At 44.3% G+C, this 22284-nt stretch overlaps 1 protein-coding gene across 4 annotated transcripts; it reads left to right on the top strand.

The window, feature by feature from the left end:
- The first annotated feature begins 126 nt into the window (after positions 1-126).
- On the top strand, positions 127-17549 carry cdk12 (cyclin-dependent kinase 12). Of its 4 annotated transcripts, XR_005896386.1 has the most exons (16): positions 127-2069; positions 3164-3856; positions 4663-4842; positions 4934-5073; positions 5177-5347; positions 6720-6909; positions 7805-7861; positions 8179-8280; positions 8984-9061; positions 9161-9277; positions 9370-9501; positions 9675-9898; positions 10269-10691; positions 12261-12767; positions 14266-14324; positions 17430-17549. XR_005896386.1 is itself a non-coding variant. In XM_041063273.1 (14 exons), exons 1-14 carry the CDS (start codon positions 898-900, stop codon positions 12677-12679), a joined length of 4086 nt encoding a protein of 1361 aa, XP_040919207.1. In that variant the 5' UTR covers positions 127-897; the 3' UTR covers positions 12680-14045. The 4 variants fall into 4 exon arrangements, 3 of the variants coding, with proteins under 3 accessions (XP_040919207.1, XP_040919208.1, XP_040919206.1); XM_041063273.1 differs by lacking the exons at positions 14266-14324; positions 17430-17549 and having other exon boundaries at positions 9675-9886; positions 12261-14045; XM_041063274.1 differs by lacking the exons at positions 14266-14324; positions 17430-17549 and having other exon boundaries at positions 10269-10661; positions 12261-14045.
- Positions 17550-22284: the final 4735 nt, after the last annotated feature.

Raw genomic sequence — 22284 nt, 5'->3', positions numbered from 1 at the left:
ACATTTTACGTCGCTGTCGCGCCACCACGAACACGGTAGGCGGGCTCTTTAAGGCGATAGGTCGTTGCCGTGATACGTCGTAGATTGACAGCGCTCCGGCTTCCGGTTCATTCCGCCGTGCGCAGAAGTTGCTAGTCACAGGAGCCACAATGGCGTTTGTAGTCTCCTTGAGATAGGGCTGTGGATGATATTAAATCCACTAGCATCGCCCTAAATATAGGCCTGGTTGATTCCCAGAGCCATTGATAATAAACTGGAACATCTACTGCACACGAAAATATTATGATTTCTAATCAATATTGAATTTATAGGGGATAAAACTTACATTAAAGGGAACATGTAAACAGTACCAACCGGGTCAAGTTTTCATTTTGTTCGAGCGTCTTTTAATGAAGACACTTGCTTGTTTCTGAATGCTAAGACCGTAATTCTGTGGAATAAAAACACCTTTACTTAACTTGGCACCGGACAAGGACAGCTTTCACAAAGGGACTTTTTTCTTTTTCCTTTTTTTACGAGTCAGCTCGCTAGCTGCTGAGCATTAGCTAGCTGTGCTAGCTAAATTGAGACCGAGACGACACCACAAAGCTCCGATGTTTGGTTGGGATCTTTTTCAATAACTGACCAATTCAAAGTACAAACTTTACAGCACTGGAAAACCACGGTGGCATTTTTCTGCTTTGACGAACTATCCTGGCGATCTCAATGGAATGAACTGACGTTGAGAAGGACTGGACGTGAGCGGCCTGGTGTGTTTATTTTGTGTATTTTCTTGCCCTGTTTCTGCTTAGTAACACTTTTGTTTTGGCCTTTGGAGTAGACGTCGTTTTCTTGTGAATGAATTGCCCGGACCACCGAGGCCCAGTCGCAGGAGTGGTACCGACGCCGGCGTGAGGGATGCCTGGGTCGGACCGACACCATGGGACCAAGAGGAAGCCGGAATCCAGCATCAGCGGTGTGCCACACAAGACCCAGGCCCCGACTCATACCTCTGGCGGGGACATGATGAGCAAAGACGGCAAGTTGCTGTTAAAATCTTCAATGTCCTCTTCAAAACGCAAACGGCATAAATCAACCAGACATAATCGGGAATCCTCGGCGGCACCGGGACCCGAAGATTTTACCCTCTGCGATACGGCGCCTCCTGGCGTCAACACGGTGAAGCCTCTGGTTGAATACGATGATATCAGCTCCGACTCGGACACTTTCTCGGACCCACCGTCCTCCAGGCCTTCCGAGAGGGGGCTCGTGGACCGACTGGAGCCCTCGCCAGATTACGATAGGGATGATATCGGAAGAGAAGGTGGCGGTAGAGAGAGCAGGGGGCACAGGCACTCCCGAAAAAAGCCTAAGGACCCTAATAAAATCATAGAATCTGGGAATGGGGAGCGTGGGTACAAGAAAAAGAGCAGCAAAGACCGTGAGAAAGGGAGTTCTGGAAAGAGCAAGGAGAAGACCGGCTTATCAGGCTCCTCATCCAAACGCCAGCTCCAGCTAGAAGGTGACTCTAAACGTGGGGAGCTGATGCTCTCCTCCCAGGTACAGCCTGCAGCCAGTGTAGGTAGCACTACTTCCTCCACATCTTCATCTCGCAGCAAGGAGAGCAGTCGCTCAGGGAAGCCTCGCAAAGACAGGCAGCAGCGGAGAGAAGGCCGAGGGGAGGGCAGCCGCACCTCCTCCCAGAGAAGCCGGGCAGACAGGAGCCACCGGAAGTCCTCCAAGAGCCACAAGTCAAGCCCCAAGGGCAAGTCTTCAAGTAGGGTTAGCCCACGCAGGAAGGGCACCGGTTCTGCTTTGTCGCCCAGTCCCAGGAGAGCGGCTGGCAGCGAGAGTCCACTGGGCAGCGGGTATGGGCAGCAGGGAGATGACAGCTACTCCAGGCGGAGGGTAGCTCAGCAAAGCCCCAGTCCATATGGGGATATGTCTCGCGGCAGACAGAGATCAGACAGCCCCTATGGCAGCAGACACAGGTCTTCCAGCTATGAGAGGGACAGCAGTCCCTACTCAAGGAGACGCTCCATCAGCCCATATGGTACCCGCAGGTCCTCCAGCGCCAGCCCCATGTCTCGGTGAGTATAAAAAAATCTTGGAAAACCCTTTGGGGAATATGTTCTGAGAAGTTAGATAGTTTACACCGACACTCAGGCTGTATGTAGGAGAAGTTTAGAATGTCAGAGGCCATGTTGAGTGTTTCACAGAACAGAAGATCAATTTATCCAGCAAGCCATATCTGGTAGTAGTTTTGCATAGTCTAGATACACATCCTGATGTTTTATGATCTGGGTTACTACTTATTGGGCTATTAAGAACTTCTCCATCCAGTGAACTATTAACTATTAAAAGAATGCTGGCTTTAAGAGTCAGGATGCATTATATGTTCTCCATTAAGTTTTCCCTACTGCCCATAAACAAAAGCCTGAGGGTGAGAAAATAAAAGGATGGAGAAAATATCAAAACAAACAGGCCATGGCAATTTTATTTTTGCAGTGTAGAATATCAGTAAACCGTGAGCTTTGGTTACACTGAGGAGGCCGGGAGAAAGCAATGTCTGTTGCTGTTTTAGATTATCATGTATAATACCATGTTCATATTCCTCTCCCCCCAATCATACAAAGCCTGTCATTATTTTCAGTTGCCTATATGATAGTTACAATGGACAGATTATTATTTGTAACAGCAGAATAATAGAAGAAGTCTGGAAATGTTTTCAAATTTGCATAAATGTTCTTAATTGGCTGTTTATTGTAATTTCTTTCTGTTTATTTTTTTTAGGAAAACAGTGGCATATGTGCGTGTCTAGAATGTAAACTAGGAAATTAGAACAGTATCCCTGTAGTTAATTCACTGTAAAGTTTTAGATCCGATCTGTCCACTGGTTTTGAGAGCAACAGTTGTCTCATTTATATCTATATTGACTTCTCTTACGTTCCACATCAGAAGGCCCCACATTGTTTGATTTTCATCATTATGTGATCAGGGGCCATTTCATTTTGCGATGGAAGAAGTTGTTTCAGCTGACTGCCCGCTCTGTTCCGTTTTTAAACATTTCCAGGAAGCAAGCGACATGTTTTACCTTTTTCTCTGACTTAAGGAAGATGCAGTAAAATCTAAAATGTTTATGGAATTATTTATGACATTTAAAAAATGTATTTGTTTTATTTAGGCGCTCAGGCCGCTCCAGGAGTCGCTCCCCTCTCCACTACTCTTCTTCTTGTCGCTCCTCCTCTCGTTCCCGTGCTAAGAGGCATGCGTCCTCTGGTGGAGCAGGTGCCAGTTCCCACAGCAGCCGACCAGCTAGCCGTTCCCCTCCCTCCTCCCGCCTTCCGCTCAACTCTAGCCTGGGAGCAGAACTGAGCCGCAGGAAGAAAGAACGCCAGGCTGCAGAGGCAGCTGCTCGTGCCAGCGGTGGTTCTTCCCCTCCTCCGTCAGTACGTAAATCTGCAGGCCCCCCCTCTTCTTCACGTCCTGCTAAAGCTGAGGCTCCACAACCAGAAAGAGACACGGCGGCAGCAGCAGAACCTCAGCCCCCACCGCCTGCACAGTTATCCCTGGACGCTCACAGTGGTGAAGATCAGGTTTCTGCACCTCCTCCCCCTTCTTCCACCGCCTCTCCTGCACCTCTGCCACCTCAGCCCTCTCCTCCTGTGCCACCTGTGCCACCTGGTTCAGCCACCCAGATTCCACCACCCCCACCTCAGGCAGAAGCAAGTATCCAGCCTCCTACACCCTCCGCCACATCCCAGGCCAAATCGCCAGCTCCAGCTCCCAGCCCCGTCCGCCAGACCCCACTCCATAAGACGTCGACTCTGCCCCCCCTGCCTTTACCACCTGTACTGCTGGGAAACACTCAGGACAGGTAAGGAGCCCCTACAGACACACACATACAGTATGAGTTACAGTACACTGTATCTCATGTATGGAGCGAGAGTCACTTAAAACTTTTTAGTGTACTTTCAAAATAGGGCCATATTTGCCAGCAAACAGTAGTAGTGCATTATAAATAAGACACCATTAAAATATTGTCTATTTGCATTATTATCCATTCATGTCAAGAAAAAAAAATGAAGATGTTTCAACACATCGCTTTAAGCTATAGTAACTTCTGATGAGAAAATATTATGCCAGACTGTTTTAGCTGTTAATGAGTTATGGTCATTGTTGTGCTACAAAAGAGACAATGGTGCTCATCTGGATCAAAGTTATTTACTTGTTTTATCTCTTCAGTTTCCTGTGACGATTAAAACCTGATTTTTTTTTTTGCGTGTGCACTTGCCTTTCTTTCACTTTGTCTCACAAGGTTACTTTCACTTTCCTGCAGTTATACACTTGCTAGCTGATCGCAGCGCTGATCTACCATTTTTGAGATTTAGTTCAAGTTCTCACACGATCAGACTTCTCAAAAGAGTTTCAAATTGTTGGTTTATAGTTTACTTATTCTGTGATTTGCTCTGTTACATTGGTTACAGATTATCATATGCTCAAAGCTCCCGTGAATTTAAGCTCTGTCCTATCCTGAGAGTTTCATGTTCTTTGTACCACAAACAGTGAGCTGGGCGATAATATGTTGATCTTAGGGACACAGTTAAGGACCTCACTGTCTCTTCTTTCTCTTCGTACACATTTTACCTTTGTCTAAAACTGTTTCACGTTTTGCACTTTCAGTCCAAAGAAGTCCACGCCTCCTCAGAGGTCATCCAGAAAGGAGAAGGATGTTCGCAACCGGCCATCACTCATCGACCTTCCTTTGCCACCCACCCTAAGCGGGGGCGACTCCTCACCCCCACAGTCCCCCATCCGCCAGGCGCCTCCGCTACCCCAGACAGCCCTTAAGAAGAGACCAAAGTCAGTTTCTTTTATCACACACCCACTCCCAGCCTTCCTTTTGTTAATCCCACAGTAAGTCTAATCTGTTTTCCTTGTTGATGGTTTCCAGGATTTGCTGCCCACGATATGGTGAGCGCAAACACACCCAGAGTGACTGGGGCAAACGCTGTGTAGATAAATTCGATATAATTGGCATCATAGGGGAAGGCACCTATGGCCAGGTGTACAAGGCCAAGGACAAAGACACTGGTAAGGGGGTATTGTCTTGTCTTCATTCACTGTGCTACTCACATGTGTTTTATATTTAAAAACTTTGAGGTCAGATTATTAATATGACGCTCTAAATGCCCAGGTGAGCTGGTGGCTCTGAAGAAAGTGCGTTTAGACAATGAAAAGGAGGGATTCCCAATCACAGCCATCAGAGAGATCAAGATCTTGCGGCAGCTCAAGCACCGCAGCGTTGTCAACATGAAGGAGATTGTCACCGACAAGCAGGATGCACTTGACTTTAAAAAGGACAAAGGTAAGAGGGTCAGAAATGATCTGCTAGGGCTGGGTTAACATGGAAAAATAATAGTAAGCCTGTGGAGCAGAACTGCTGCTCCGCTGCTGTCTGTCTGAAACTTTCAGGCATATCATACCCCTGGCTATAATCTTTCACACATTTGAAATGTTTTCCATCAGCTGTCAAAGTTGAAGTACGAGCTGTGACAGCACTGATTAGATCATAGTCACAACATGTCTGGGCCATCGTGGTGTGGATTTTCCTCCACTGTTGCTGTGCACATAGCTCAGGGCTGCAGTGGTAACCACATGATGAATAATCACATTAAAATGATTAAGAAAAACAACAACAACATGAAAACAGTCTGCAGTTGTTAGAGCCAGAACCATGACATTCTCCAGAAGACACTCAAACACCAAGACACTTCTTAGCTCCAGTGTCCCCTGTGCGTCACTGCCGTTGTTTTTTTTTACTATTGTTGATTTGTCTGTGAACATTTTGGGGCAGAGGTTGCTTCTGGTTCTTAACTTCTGCATGAAATGAAACTGAGTGTATGTTGATTTAGTTTTATTTTGTAAAAACAAAAAAATATATTCTGAGAGGAATAGGCACAGCCTTAATAGTTACATTTAAATGAGGGGTTGAATTGATGGAAAAGAAAAATGTTTAAATTACCATAATGAAAAAACACACAGGCCTATTTTTTTATTTCACAAACACTTGTAATGTAAACACATTATGCAGTGTCAGAAAACATTAGATTTTTTTAAATGATTCAGTTTTCTCTTAATAGTATGTACAAATATATAAAACAAGTAGAAACCAGGTCTAATGTGATTGTTGCAGTTAGTTTTGGCAGCAGATGAAGTCACCGTGGTTGCAGTGCTGCAGGACTTTTCTGCTTCATGTGACTTAGTAATGATTTACCCTTTCGGTTGAATTTACATTTACAAAACAGGTTTTTATTGCTGTGTGGTGTGTTTGATATGCGTTGGGTGTATTCTTCATTGTTTCAGTTTATGCATTTTACTAATTCTTACATTCTTATGTTTGTTTCCTGCTTTATCATGTTCACGTCTGTATTTTTATGTTTTGACTTTCAACGGGAAGCACATTGAGTTGAAATGAAATGAAATTTTGCTCTACAAACAAAATGACCCTTAATACAGTGGCTGACTGTGCATATAAAAGGTCTAAAGTTTTATTAATAGCGCTGCAGAGTATTCAGAGCTTATAAGAAGCAAGTGTGAAGCAAGGTTAAATCTTCTGAGCTGTTCAAAGTACATAGCAACCCTCTCGTCACATTTCCTCTTTGCTAGCCTCCAGACTCTGGTGGTTTGTGGGTAGGACTGTGTTTCTGATGTCTGAATACATCTAATCTATGTTTTAGGTGCTTTTTACCTGGTGTTTGAGTACATGGACCATGACTTGATGGGCCTGCTGGAGTCAGGCCTGGTCCAGTTTTCCCATGAGCACATCCGCAGCTTCATGCGCCAGCTGATGGAGGGCCTGGACTACTGCCATAAGAACAACTTCCTGCACAGAGACATCAAATGCTCCAACATACTTCTCAACAACAGGTCAGATAAACTAATGTACTTCATGAGGAGAATACGCTGCGGTGCATTTGCTTGTAGCTGTTGCAGGGGAATTTTGCTGTAGCATTATGGCCCACAGGTTGTCTGATCTGCTTTTTGTGTTTGTTAAATTTGAGCATCATCCACCTCAGCCACTGTGAATATGAACATTTCTGCAGACAGTTTAAATGCAGCTGCAGTCTGTAAATATGTTAAAACTCAAGACCTGAAGCATTTGAATGCCAACTTTAACGATCGGACTGCAGTTGTTTTGAGGTACATCAGCAGCAAAGCTAATTGCAGAGCTACTAATTTAATCGAGCAGTTCAAATAGCAGCAATGAAGGGGTACGGCAAGCTCTCACAGATGGTTGCTGAGTACAGTTCACCATCCAGTCCTCAAAAATTACAGGACGCCCGAGTAAACGAGCTGCAAAAGCTAAGACACTAATATATAAAACAAAACAAAGTGTGGGTTTTGCTGTTTAATGGAGCATTTAGAGTCTACGCTGTAGTTTGCTTTCAGTTGCTGCCCCACTGTGCAACTGCACCGTACAACCAACTGGAAGTAGATACTTGGAGTTTGGACATTTGCACTATATAACTGCTGAGTTTGGCCAGACACTTTATTGATTTGGCTTTTACCTTCTCAAAGTGCTTTGTCATGCATTCGTCAGTCAATTACAGCATTAGTGAACTGATTCTGCTGTCAGGTTTTAGTAACCTGAGTTGAACAGCAGTAGTGAGTTTTCTGATTTTGTGTTAAAATGACCTGTACTTCTTGGGTAATGAATTGTATTTTTTGTCTCAGGGTGATATGCTGTAGTTCTCAGTGATTTGTACTTGTTGACAGAGCCCCTTTTCTCTTATCTACCTATTATCTGTGTTTCTTTGTTCAGAGGTCAGATCAAACTGGCTGACTTTGGTTTGGCCCGGCTTTACAATTCAGAGGAAAGGTAAGACAAGAGTGTTTATCATCTTTGTACATCACCTGCTTCAGTCTGTATAGTTAATATCAGATCAGATTTAAATGTATGATTAAAAGTGTTTTTTAAAAATGTGTTTCGTGTCCAAGTGAACTTTGATTTTCTTTTTCCTTTTCTTTTTTTTTTCTGTTGCAATAACTGTCCACCAGGAGGTGCTGTCTCTCCTTCAGAGAGATCCCACTTAGTTAAAGCTGAGGTGTTTGTGTTTGGGAATTTATGTGGGGCACGAATGCTCTGTTAATCTGTGCTGAGTCTCACTGCCCCCTCTCTTTACTTGCCCCCCCCAGTCGACCGTACACTAATAAAGTAATCACACTATGGTACCGCCCCCCTGAACTGCTGCTGGGAGAGGAGAGGTACTCTCCAGCCATTGACGTTTGGAGTTGTGGGTGAGTATAACACCGTAACGCAGCTGTTTGTCCATTCACACTTAGTTTATTTCTTCTTTTATATACATCTCATGTAGTGTAGAGCCCATGAATTTCAGTATAACTGGTCTTAATCGGGGAACAACATATTACATATATGAATATGTGAAGGAGTTTAGCTGCTTTATCACTTTATAATCCATAAACATTAAATGAGAACACATCAAAGCTGCATTGCCTGTTTTTAAAGAAGTGATTCACAAATTGCTTGTTTGCCAAAGTGCATGTCTTCCTACTTAAAAGGCCAAAGCTTCCCACCCACCATGGTAAACTGCACCGGGGTAGACCCCGTAGTTAATCTGCTTGGTGATATTTGTTATGGGATGCCAGTAAAAATTCACAGAAGAAATATCTCAGACATGCGATAGTTGGTTTTTCTCATTACATATATGCTGTGCTGCCAAATAATAAATAATTGAATAAACATTAATCACGCATTAATCTTCAGCTCTCTTCTTTCTTATGTATGTTTTGCTGTTTGGATTTCTGCTACTAGAAATTTAACTGACTGAAAAAGTATTGGATGTTTTGGTCTCAATTACAGCTGACATTTGCACTTTGAAGTAGTGTTTTAAACTTATTTTAAAATTGCCTGCTCGATGTCATATACTCCTTGAAGTGTACATTTTCTTACTACTTCTATCCATTATCTGTCATGGCGCAGGTGCATTTTGGGAGAGCTTTTTACAAAGAAGCCCATATTCCAGGCTAACCAGGAACTTCTGCAGCTGGAGCTCATCAGGTGGGCTGACACAGCATTTCAAGTACTAACTTCCATTGCGGCTGTCACACCCCTTTCATTTCTTAGCCACTGACCCCACATCTCTTTCCTTCCTTTCAGCCGTCTGTGTGGGAGTCCCTGTCCTGCAGTCTGGCCTGACGTCATCAAACTTCCGCTCTTCAACACCATGAAACCCAAGAAGCAGTACAGGCGGCGACTACGGGAGGAGTTTGCCTTGTATGTTACCGTGCCGCGCTTTCCCAAAATGGCTGTGATCAACTCTGTGTCTGTTTCTGCAGTTAAAAAAAAAACTCTCCCCTTCTGCGCAGTTTACCTACTCCTGCCCTGGACCTGCTGGACCGAATGCTGACCCTCGACCCTGCACGACGCTGCACGTCAGAGCAAGCTCTGAACTGTGACTTCCTGTGTGACGTGGAGCCCAGCAAAATGCCGCCACCAGAGTCAGTACCTCATGGCCTATGTCTTCACATTATCAGAATATCAAAACTATCCACTAGAGCACATAAATATAATGTACTGACTTTTTATTAATCTATTTAGAATTAGATATATTTTGGATTTGAAGATTTTTGTTGCTTATGTTTGTCTCATTTTTTGGCTTGTCTGCCCACAGTCTTCCTCACCATCAGGACTGCCACGAGCTGTGGAGTAAGAAGAGACGGCGCGCACGTCAGAGCGGGCTGCCTGAAGATGTGCCTGTGCCCAAAGTGCCCCGTAAAGATGCGTCAGGGACCTCTAGCAGAGAGAACAGTCGGCCCCAGACCAGCCCCGCCGGAGCTCCGCCGCCTCCTCCAGGAAAACCACCCTCCACGGCCAGCTTAGAGGGTGAGTTGTCAGGTAACACTGATGGACTGATCAGCCAGGTTTCTTTTTGAATTATGCATGTAGGCATTATTTAGATAGCAACAGTAAGATAGATGAGAGAATGAGAGATGGGGAATCGGGCTCGCCAGATTTGAACTGGGAACTCTGGGGATGGACGGTATCCTAACCCCTAAACCTGGGGGACACCTCATAGTAGAAGTGTTTTCGTGTTGTCCTGTTTTTACTATACTTTCTTAACAAAGCTGAATCACGTTGACAGAGATGGAGCGCAGTGTACTGACATACAGTTGTACTTGGACGAAATGTTCATGGACCTTATTGTTTGCACAATACTGCAGTTTCATCATTTGAATTCTGGCTGCGTGAATGTGTGTGTATTCAGGCCTGGGAGCTGTTGCAGAGCAGTTGAACCAGACAGAGCTGGCAGTGCTTCTGAACCTCCTCCAGGGACAGACGGACCTCAGCTTGCCGCAGGTAGCCCAGCTCCTCAACCTCTCCAATCCAGAGACTCTCAGCCAGACATTGTCTGCCCTCAGTGAGGCCTCTGACCACCAGGGGGCTCAAGAGGACCAGGCCCCGTCTGCTGCCAGGTCCCAGCCTCCAGAGCCGCCTCCTGAACCCCAGGAGCTCTCGCCGACATCCGGAGACCCGGCGCTCAGCCAGGAAGACCAGGCCAACCTGCTGGCTCTCATTTTGGGTCACATCATCAAGCCTCAAACTGAGGAGCAAGGCGATGAGAGCAATGGCGTCCAGTCAGAGGAGGCACTAACGCGCGGTTCGTCCGCTTCTACTACTGATCGCAAGGGCAAGTCTGGGTTTAGTCTTTAAAGGGTGGGGAAAAAGGGGGGAACCGGGGTCAGGTGGAAATCACTGGGGACTGCAAGAATGAGGAGAGCGGGGCAGAGAACAAACAGAAGCTGGCACACAAGATTCCTATATACTGTATCAAATAAATTACATTTTAGACTTCCCGATGAAATCAGAAAAATGAAAATTAACCAAATGAATTGGGCTGTTAGGCTTATAATGCATCTCCCTCCCCTTCCTTTATCCCTGACATTCCTAAAACACATATACACACCGTTGTCCCTTTTTACCCCCTGACATACTAAAACATGCAAATGAAAAACCGTGCGAAGTGTCTGTCGAGTGTTTGTCTTCAGGTGGCCCTGGTAACCGGTCTAAGGTATGCCGCACATGGACAGCTCTTACTGGTGAACTCAATAAACCAGAAGGAAGTGTAGTATTATTCATTTGAGTGACAAGAAAGGTTCACACTGTATTGTTCCCTTCCACGTTTCTCCCTCTTCCTTGTTTCTTCCTCACGGTCTTTGTTTCTGTATCTGTCCCATTTCCACATGTTTTTTCTTCCTCACTTCATTTTCATTATAAAGCAGTTGTCATGGATTCTTCACAGTGAAAGATGTTGCTTTAAACAGTCTGTAATGTCAGCCTTTTTATGAAGAAAGTCTAATAAATTATCAAGTGAAAATAAATGTTTTGAATCTTTAGACCTCACCTGCATGTGTTTCTTTTAGCTTTGGTTTGTCACACATTTTTTTTTTTTTTTTTTTTTTTAGGTTTGTTTTCAACTGTTCACTCTGACTCAGATATTAGATCAAAAATGTGATTAGCAAGTTGAATAAAACAGTTCACTCTGCTGCTGACACTTGGAATGGAAACAGTCCTGTTTTCTTCTGGTTATTTATCCTGTCAAGGCCTCTGAAACCCCTGCAGCCTTGGTTTGCCTTGCCCTGTTGTAGTTTGGAAAAGGAAATACGCTAACCTGGCTGAGTTTTCCTGCCCCTTATAATACTTAAAACTCTCCTACATAAGTCACCTTTTCTGTTTGTCCAGCTGTACATGCCCTTCCTAATGTTTTCTCACCTAGTCCCCACATGTTTCCTTTCATTTAAGGCAGCTGCATCTGTTGTGCATACATTACTGTGTTTTTTTGGCGAGTTAAGTTTTGCATCAGTACAGTGAAAAACATCACTGCACCTGAAAAGGAGCAGCGTTCCAAACTTCAGAGGCCAGATACAACACCTTAATATTTTTACCATTTATAGTTCAGTATTTACACAATGCAACAATACTGGCATATTTCATGTAAGCCCTTGTAATGGCACTAAAGTGTACTGCACTTAGAGTGCTTTGCCCTCCTTCTTGTGGTGAAGGAAGGAATGTCAGCATTGTGTAACTCTGTATCAGGCCTGTTTGAAAAAATGCATTTTTACTTTCCTTGATTTCAAGTTATATGTAGAAAATGAGAAATAAGATTATGGGTTAATGTAAGGATAGTCTACATGTTTAACATTATGTGCCAGATACGTCTTTATAACGTGTTGTCCTCTGTCCTGTTTGGCCCCTTCAGATGGTGCAGTGCCAAAAAGGAAACGGCTCGGTGCCAACCAGGTACCTCCATCTAGTGAGCAGCGTCCACCCTCTCCACCCGGGCCGCCACCATCGGCTCTTCTCCTTGGAAACGCCCAGCAGTCTGGTTCGGAGACCCAACCTAGCCAGGACATCAGCCCTGCCGTGGCGGCCGCCTTGCTCCAACTCATCTCTCAGCAAGACTCGGAAGCTGGGGCCTCTCAGCGCAGCAAGGACCCCTCTCCGACTGCGGACTCTATGGCCCAGGGACAGCCCCCGCCTCCCTGGGCTGCAGACTCTCCGCCTAAACCTTCTGCTGCAGCTGAGGCCCCGGCAGCACTGGTGACTGCTGCTACCACCAACGCAGCACAGTTCCCTAAGGACCAGGACCTCCGTTTTTCCCACGGAGCTGCCCGCTGACCCTCAGTCCCCCGGTGAGATAGACGCAGGTATCATGGGATGGCTCCAGTAATCCTGGCCTGAAAGGATAGGCAGATGGAGTGAGCAGGTAGTGAAAGTTGAATCAAACATTTTGAAAATGAATGTCTGAAAAACAAGAGATTATGGGCCTTTTCAGGTATGGTCATGAGCATCACTGCCCTTTGAATAAGCTGTCACGTGTTGTCTCGGTGGGAGTGTTTGGACCTGGCGTTGGTCTGACCTTTAACAGTCCAGTTAGGGACAGTCACCGCCTGCAATCCCTTGCGCTTTCCTCTCCACTGAAGGTCTTGACTTGAATGAAGTTTAGCTTCCAAATTGAGTGCCATGCTGCTGACACTCAACTTTGAAAGCAGCTGTGATCTCCATTTTTTTTCCCTGATAAACAAATGATTGTCATGTCCACTGCAGTGCCCACTTTTAACAAGGTTATCAGTGTTTTGAGGAATCCAGTCCGTTGTCCTCTACTCTGTGATGGAGTGGTGTCTGTGACGGTGCCGCTGAACATAAGCTGAAGCTAAAATACTGTGTGTGGGTAGATTTCAGGCAGTGATCACACTGATAACAACACCCGGAGGACCTTTAGTTTCCCGTTGAACCTTACATTCTGGCTAGGTCCCGTGCTTTCAGCTTGTGCCTCCTCTTGTGACCCCGGCGACCCCTGAATGATCTCGGCCTAGCGGGGGAGTTTGGGTTAAGTTTCTGCTTCGGATGGCACCTACAACAGTGTACATCTGTGGGAGTGCATTTTTTTTTTTTTTTTTTCTTATTTTACCCGAAGGCTGTTCCATGATATATTCCATATGTCACCAACCCAGCTGAACTGCAATGTGTTCTCAGCCCAACTAAAGATTTTCCTCATTTTACATACAGCAAACCTCTATGTCGTAACAAACCTAGGCCTGTAGTGCTCATGTTAATGTCTGAAATATGGATTAAACCACTACATGTTGATGGACTGCTCCATAATACACAAGCTACCCTGCTAGTTGAAATATAAGGCTAGAAACACACAATACACACTCAGAAACTGACTTTTCCGGCTTTTACCTGGTAGGCTCCGAAAGTCTCGTCTAATATGTTTGCCCCTCGCCTCCCTGCCAAGTTGTGCAACAAAAAGTTTTTTTTTTTCTTTTTTGGTGCAGTTATTTTCTACATAAAGAAAATGATACACGCTTAAAAAAAAAAAAAAAAAAAAAGAATGGTCCATGGTTCTGTTTCCATTTTTTTTTTTTGCTTTGGAAAAGGAAGAGAGGAAGAGAAAATGGTTTCATGTGTCTGTAAAAAGAAAAAAAAATATTTTGTAATATGTGTATTCTTGGTTCAGTTTATTAAAGGAAGTTGTGCGACCAGCTGAATTGTCTCTCTTGGCGTTTCTGGATGTTTCTGTAAAGTGGCCACTAGATGGTAGCCACTCACTCGAACTACACAAAGACCGCACAGGTTTCTCTGCAAGGCCTGATTGAAGTTGAAAACTGTTGGATAAGCCAAGTTTCACATCAGATTTCTAATATGTCATTTTACTCCTGTGATCTGATAACTCATGTTTGCTCATTTTCATTTTACAGGCTACTTGGACTAGAGACATTACGAGCAAGGAAAATCGTTGATCATACAAGAGGGACAGGTAAAGCGATTAACACTGCACTGAAAGCACACAATTCATAATGAGAAGTAAAGAAAAACAAAACAACAACAAAACATTATGCATAATTACAGCTTAAACATCCAGAAGGTTCAGTAAGGTTTTACATTTGAGGTTTTACATACAGGTCATAACATTTTGTCATTGTTGGTAATATACAATCTGTTGTGTGTCAGTTTTCTCTTATAATAGATTCACAATTTGTCTGCTGTCATTGTTGGAGGTAAACCATTGTTCCACATTTTAAAAGAACACGTGACAGGAAGCTCGTTTAAAACAGTTTTTCCCTGTGAGATACAGTAGGTTTTAGGATTAATTGTTTCCTGTGCACTACCTAATGTGTGAAGTATATGAGTGTGTCCCAGTCAGACAGTAATATGAAGTGCTTCGTATGCTTCAGTCTTATTTATGTGTTGATTCCTTCACCACTTACGTTGATCTCTTTATGAAGATCCTGACAGGCAGACAAGGATCATAAACTGCAGATTGGCAAAGGCAGAAGCCTGCAAGGTTCAAGCAGACCGTGTGTGTGTGTGTGTGTGTGTGTGCTTGTGTGTGCTAGGATTGGCCTCATGCATACCCAGACCAGTTCCTCACTTGGCAGGCTTACAGAGCCGCTTACCCCTCTGGCCCACCAAGCAGCTGAGCCCTCTGGGTGAGAGATCCTTTCAGAGTGAAGGCAGTGGGAGGCTCACCTGCCCTCTAGCACAGGCCCAGTGTGAGTGAGATGAGACGCTGCAGTGTGTGTGTGTGTGTGTGTGTGTGTGTGTGTGTGTGTGTGTGTGTGTGTGTGTGTGTGTGTGTGTGTGTGTACGTGTTTCTGTCTGATGCTTTCGCCCATCGGGACTCCAAATAATAGTGAATGTGCCCGGAGGGAGTTTCCACACGAGAAGTAGTGGGCAATGCCAGTGCCAAGTCACAGAGACTAGACGAATAAATCAGGACTGAAGAGTGAAGAGAGGGAGGTGCATGAGGCTGAGCCATCAATCAGAAAGGCACCTTATGGGGAATGCCCATAAATGTGCCATGCTGCCAGCCTGAAGCACGTACTCGCCATGGCAGAGACTGGCGGCAGCGGCATTCAGAACGGAGCCTCCATTTTGGATGCCGCCGCTAAACTGTCAGCTACAGGGATTTTGGTGGACTTCCAGACAAATAGTGAATTGATTGACAGTCCGTTTCAGGCAATTTATGCCAGATTTTATTCATGAAAGTGTATTTTTGTGTCGCTGCGTGGTCCAATTATCTCAGTCTCCGTGCAAGCTGATTGTTAGAGCACAAATTTGGAATCTACAGTATACTTAATCATAATATCTCTGTGATATGAAATCTGGCAACCTTGAACAAATAGCAGCTCCGTCAAAAATTGTGTAAATTGACGAACCCAGCTCTCTCATAACACATCTGCCTAGACCCTGCAATGACTGACTACAGTGAGCACTTAGGAATGTGTGTTCTCCTGCTTAAATACACACCAGCCACCGTTGTCTTCAGCCAGTTATATTTTATTTTCTGTTCACTCTGGATCAGAGCTCTGAAAGTGGATATTGAGCTCTCAGATGCTGCTTTAAAGCTCAAACTTTCTAAGCCACAGTTTTTTTTCATTATCGCTTTTCTACTTGCCACAGGGAACAATGTGGGAATCTATCTAAAACACCCTACAAATCAGTCTGTGTCAACTGGTGCTACATTTTAATTTGGCAGCAAACTCACTCAGGATGCAAAGCGGAGAAGATGAGATTGATGGACAAGCAGTGAGGGCAAAAAAAGGGAAGCTATTTAATTCTGCATTTTAATATCCAGTGTAAGGAAACATTTGAGTCAATCTAACACTGAAGGATATTTTACACATTTATTTAGTATTTAGATAAGGATTTAGGTTGAGATTCATTAGCTGAAGACGGTGTTAACATCCAAAACTGCAGAGTTTGAGTGTGAGATGTGACTGATACAGACTTCTGCAGACAAAACATAACTGTGGATTGTGCTGCTGAAGCACTCCATAAATTCCATCACTCATTTTTATCGCTTTTACTAGTTACTGTGATAAATTTCTATATTAAATCCGAATGTAAAGAATAGGATCCGCATGAGTAAAGGTCTCTTAGTTCCCTCTTTAAAACAAGTTGTATATCTCTTGTTCTGAATGCACAGGTATTATATGTGTGTGTGTGTGTGTGGGTCTTTTCAGTAGTCTGCGTGTGTGCATGTGTGTGTGGTAGCTCCGTTGTGCAGTGTAAATCTGTGCTGCTGTTGTCTCTCAGAGCCGTGCTACGGTTTGATGTTGAGTTTGATGACTGAGGCTGTTTGATCAGTGACTATGTGTAAACTCAGTGAGGGGAGACTGGGACTCCCACTGTCCCACATCTAAGACACACACACTCACACTTAGTGATCAGTAAAGAACAGCTAATGTAAAGCGTGAATTGTAAACTGAACATGTAAAGTTGTGTTAACAGTTTCAGAGATTCATGTTTTTGTCCTGATATTTACACCCTTTCGCTCTTATAGTTGAGCCAGTTATCAACGCAGGGGAAAAAAAAAAAAGAAAATTATGAATGCGTCTTGGGTAGTGCAGCAAATTGTGCTGTCTTCATCAGATCCCTTCTTTGTCTTCTATCAAACAAAATTTAATGTCAGTCATTTCGTTTATGGCTACATCTTTATTTATGAAATATTTGAAAATTGATTGACTTTATCCCGGCAGTGATATATGCTTTACTGCTGCAACAGCATGCTTTATTGATGCCATAACACCATCTCCATTTCTTCTCAGTTTATAGTTTTGTGAGAAACTGCTGTCACACGCACTCGTTATTTCTTCATTGCTCAACAGCAGTGAGACCAACCAAAGAGTTTTCTTTTTTTTTTCATTTTTTTAGGAGACTGTTGTATTGGCCAGATGACACAGATGTGTGCTGATTTTATGTAAACTCACTGGTGCCAGGTCATGAAATAAGATTCATTGCTTATTTGGTTTTAGTGTTTGCTTTTGTCTCAAAAATCAATAATGGAAAAAGCTAAAAAAAAAAAAAAAAAAAAAGAATATGCTGACTTTTTTTTTCTCTTTCCCTGACCTCTTTACAGTTCTCCGCACTTCAGCCAAAGACACATCACCCTCTCTGCATGATGCTGCACTTCTGTGAACCAAAGTACTTTTGCAAGGTCTCAGCATCTCATTACCGATTCCATTCAAAGAGCTTCATGAGCAAGGCAAGATTATTGTCTCTCTCTCTCTTTCTGTCTGTGTTGATGCTGCCGCTTTAAGGGCAGAGGGGCTGCTGGGAAAGCAGTCAGCCAGGGTGGTGGAAGAGGGGGAGGAGGTGGAGGGTGGTGGTGGTGGTGGTGAAGGGGGGGGTTTGGGAGGGGGGTGGACGGGCCCTGCAGGACCATTTGTGCTGAAGCTCATTTGCGCAGCGACACTTAATTGGCTACAACAATTAATTAATGTGTTGGAAAGTTGGCACAAAAAGTTCATTTAAGAGGGTTTTAATAAGCAATTAGAGGAAAAGCAGCGAAGAGGGGGAATTACTGGAGAGGAAAGAGAAAAGCAGAAATGGAGCGAGTGTCTGGCCACTAGGAGTGTGTACGTCCTGCTGTAGCTGGGCGCAGTGCTTTGTCTGTCTCCCTGACCCCTCAGTTTTGAAGAACTGATGAATGATTAGGCGTCATTATAATGCCATTATATTTCTTTCTGAGGCTCTTACCGCTCCTCATAAGTGGACTTGAAACCCATGATGCCCTTATATTGTATACATATCAACCCCGGTGGCCCCTCCTGCCCCTCCCTTCCCTACCTCTTGTCCCAGCGCCCAGTGTAAAATATTGCATGACTAATGAGTGGAGCAGGTTGGAATCCTGGGGAAGATGTCCTTGGAAGACGAATGCATTTTCAGCAGAATAATTAACTTAATTAACAAATTCACATGCATATTCATCAGCCTATTAATGTCTGCTCCGCGCTGCTTGATGAGCAATGCAATAATAACCGTTTCATTTGCATATTTGCGTTCACACTCACACCCTTCTCCAAATAATTAAACAAAAAAAAAAAAAAAAAGACACAGAGTGTAGAAAACTCAAAAGACAAGCAAGTCACTCGGCCTCACGCTGTGTCTTGCAGGCACTTTCCACCTACAGCACGCACACAATTGTGCAGAGATTTCTATCTCGTGTTTCCATCTTTGCTGTTGAGCTGCTGCTTGCCAGTTAAGCATAAACAGGACTGGAAGTGTGTGTGTGACACACACTCTCTCCCTCTCACTGCCTGCTTCTAGCCTCCTTCCAGAAATCACTGCATCTCCCTTTCTGCTTCCTCTCTTACTGCTGCACACTCCGTCTCTCCTTCCTGTTTGCCTCTCTCTCTCTCTCCTCGTGTTATTTATTCATCCCCATCAGACTCGTCTTTTATTTATTTATTTCTTGCTTTTGAAGTTTGGCCCGTCTGCCTGTCAGTGTCTGTATGTTTTGCTGGAGAACTTGTATGCATGCTGCTGGTTGTGTGAGCGCCGCTGACAGTTCTGTTATTTGTGCCGGTTTGAAACTAAAGGAGCAGCGAGTAGGAAAAAAACAAATAAATGTGAAATGTTCATGTCCTTTTACTTCTTCTATCTCTGTTTATGTTTTTAGGGCCGATGGTGTGTGTTTTCTTTCACGCCGGATTTGTATTCTGAGTAGCAGGGACGCTGTATCTGTGTCTGTCAGCTACTGTCAGTGATGAAATGTGTGTGTGTGTCTGGGAGTGAGTATTTATTTCCTGGGAGGCTGTAAGCATCTCAGTCTTTCATCACTCTGTGTGTATTTGTGTTTATCTCTTTGAATTCAACTTGTAGTGTGTCAGTGATGTCCCTTGTATGCAATTGTGAGTTCCTCTCCAATATTTCAGATGACAGTGATGTGAAAGAGAAACGTGGATGCTGCGTTTAAACCGGATGAGGGGCGACTGTGTGGGTGTCTTTCATTGCCTATGTGGGGGGGTGGTGGGGGGGTTTGCACCGGTGCATTTGTGAAACCAAGAATGTGTGTGCGTGTGTGTGTGCGTGTATGTGCTGCCAGCTTGTGTTCAGACAGCAGCAGTTTGCGGAGCGAGAATTAAAAGTAGGGAGAGATGCCAAGTGAGTCCCTGGAGACAGATACAGGGGACAGAGAGAGAAGAAAGAGGAAATAAAAAGGATTTCACACACACACACACGCAGTCACTTACACAAAGAAACCTAGCTTAGTAGTAGCCCATTATAAAGCAACACACTCACACACCTTCAGGGAGGGTTTTTCAACAAGGCTTGATGTAATAAAATGATAGATTGTCTGTTTTCTTATCAGTTACATCATCTGGTATCTCATGAGTGAGTGAGCTCTTCATCATAACAGCATAGTGCATTTCCTTAAGGTTAGATTTAATCTAAATCGAATCGTAAACCTTAAACCTCATCTCAACCCTCCAACAGCCCCATGTAGAAGTAAGGACACATAAAAATGTCCTCACCCTCGAGGTGTAAAACTCATAGATTAAAAACAAAAAAACAAAAAACAAAAAAAAAACAAAACAGAACACACATACAGATTGATCTCTCACCTTTTTCCTCTGACTCCCTGTCCACTTTCTCCCTCTCCCAGTCTCTCTCTTTCTCTCTCTCCCAGCCTGGTGAGGTGACACCCTGTGTGCAGTGTGACACTGAGCTGTCACCTCCCACTCCCTGCATCACACCTCTGCCCCCTGCTGGGCCAACCCCGTCACGGCACCCAGACACCCAGCCGGCCTCTCCTCCTCCGCTGGCACGAAAACTGGCAACGCTGAAATCACTTTAAATTCTCATTCACTTGAACTTTTCTATGTGCAACTATGTTAGTCTGTCTTTTTTTCTTATTTTTTTTTTTTTTTTTAATGTTTTATGAATTTATAAAGATGCTTCTTACAGGCACTATGTCTACTTGCTACTTCTACTCACTGCTCGTGTCTACAGGTTCAACCAAACAGTTGTTTTCCTTTCAACACGGTTTGATTTGAATATGTGGCAAGGTGAATGTGTGTGTGTGTGTGTGTGTGTGTGTGTTGTGTGTGTAGTGTGTGTAGTGTGTTGTGTGTAGTGGTGGGGTGAGGCGGTCACTTTGCACAGTTTCCAGCCAAAGAAATCCAGGAACCCATTGTAATATGTTTTAGAGACTCCGTCGCAAATAAAAGAGGGTTTTTTTTTCCTTTTCGCCCTCTAGGGGTTCCTGAACCCCCAGATAGGGAGCATGGATCAGGATATCAGGATCAGGAATAAAAAGAGGGATGGTAATACCACTCCAGTGTCACAGTTATTTCCAGGTTCTGTTCACAACCTGTAGACATGTGCAACATATGTGACGAGGCTGTTGTGTAGATGCAGCTTAATTCTTAGCGGTGACAAGCCACAAAGATCACGAACAACAACTGTAAGGGAATATTTTCAGCCATTAGCTTGTTTCACAAGTACTTTAGGAGTAAAATCTCGTAGATGAATCTGGTTTGCACATTTTCTGTGGCGCACTGTTTTACATACAGAGACTTTGGCACCTTCAAGCTGTCACGAGGCAGCACACTTGACTCTTCAGGCATGGTTAGTTGTTTTGCAGACTGAGCAGAAGAACTATCCAGTGTCTGAGCGTGATGTGTCGAGGTGACACCAGACGAGTACTACTACATGTCTCTCTAGTCGTGCTCAGTCGTTTGTTTTGCGGACCTATGAGCGCCTTTTTGTACCTGCGTGTCTCTCAGCCTTATGCGTCACTAGGTGTGTGTGTCCAGCCAGGCAGGCCAGGCCAGTGGCGAGCGGGGACGGAGCGATTGAGATATAGAGCATTAGTTGGTGTCAGGAGTAAATTAGAGGCCAGATCTGTTTTCTAATCAGAGCACAAGCACCGTGTTAGAGGAATTAGGGCGACAGCTGCTGGGAGCTTTTTATTCCTCTCTCTCTCAGCCAGAGACAGGCAGACCCCAGCTCAGGGACCACCTCTTTACCACAGCCACCTGTCAACACCGGTGTGTGTATGTGTGTAAGTGTGTGTATGTGTGTGTGCGCGCACATGCATGTTTTCCTCCCCCAATGACATGCACACTCACATATATACATGTGAGCACACATCTACGGCCATGCGAGCCTGCACACATGCTTGCACACAGACACACAAACACCGTCTGGTACACTGACCTCCCTCCATCTTTGAAATTAATGACAGTGCAGGTTCGGTGTGCATGCAGCCGTATGTGGTGTGTTTATGCTTTCCGGCAAGTGTGAAAGGCCCTTATGAGATATCAAATTTAGATAAGGTGGAGCGGTGGGCGGCCTTGCATATGTCTGTTTACTACGAGTCCCAGTGAGGGCCTTAACGCCGTATCAACCCGACACACAGCAGCTTTACAAGTGAACAGATATTTTAAGACTTTGACAGAGACACTGGTGGTAAACAAAATAAATTTAAAAAACTGCCCTTACTTGTTGGTTATGCTTCACCAGAAGGTAAAATTATTTGTAAAAGTATAAAGCAATGTAAGCAAAGAACAAACAAGGCAAGGTCAAGGACGATTACGTCCAAACATTTCTCATTCTTTCGGGTTTAGTGTTAAATCCCAAAAATTTGATAGCGTAATTGATGTTGAAAAAGGATGACTGCTGATTCTTAGGATGATTGATGATACCAGGGATGAATAAATGGATGTCGTGAGCTGCTTGCGCTGATTTTACCCAGCAGAGATCTCTTGTGGGCAGGCTTGTAGGAGGGTGAGAGGTGTGGGAGGTGGCATCGAGATTCACACCGTGTCACACACTTGCTTCGGAAATGTCACCTCTTTCTTTTTTTTTTTTTCAGATCAGCTGAATCCGTAGAGTGTGGAGTGTGTTCAGGTAGTGTGGGGAATGGATTGTGGAAAGTTGTTGTTGAGATCATCACGGCATGTGTTGACCGAGCGAAGCAATGCATT

Source organism: Toxotes jaculatrix, chromosome 18 (genome assembly GCF_017976425.1).
Source record: "Toxotes jaculatrix isolate fToxJac2 chromosome 18, fToxJac2.pri, whole genome shotgun sequence".
Classification (NCBI taxonomy): Eukaryota; Metazoa; Chordata; class Actinopteri; family Toxotidae; genus Toxotes; species Toxotes jaculatrix.
The sequence above is the reverse complement of the archived record's forward strand: the minus strand, read 5'-3'. Positions and strand labels throughout refer to the sequence as shown.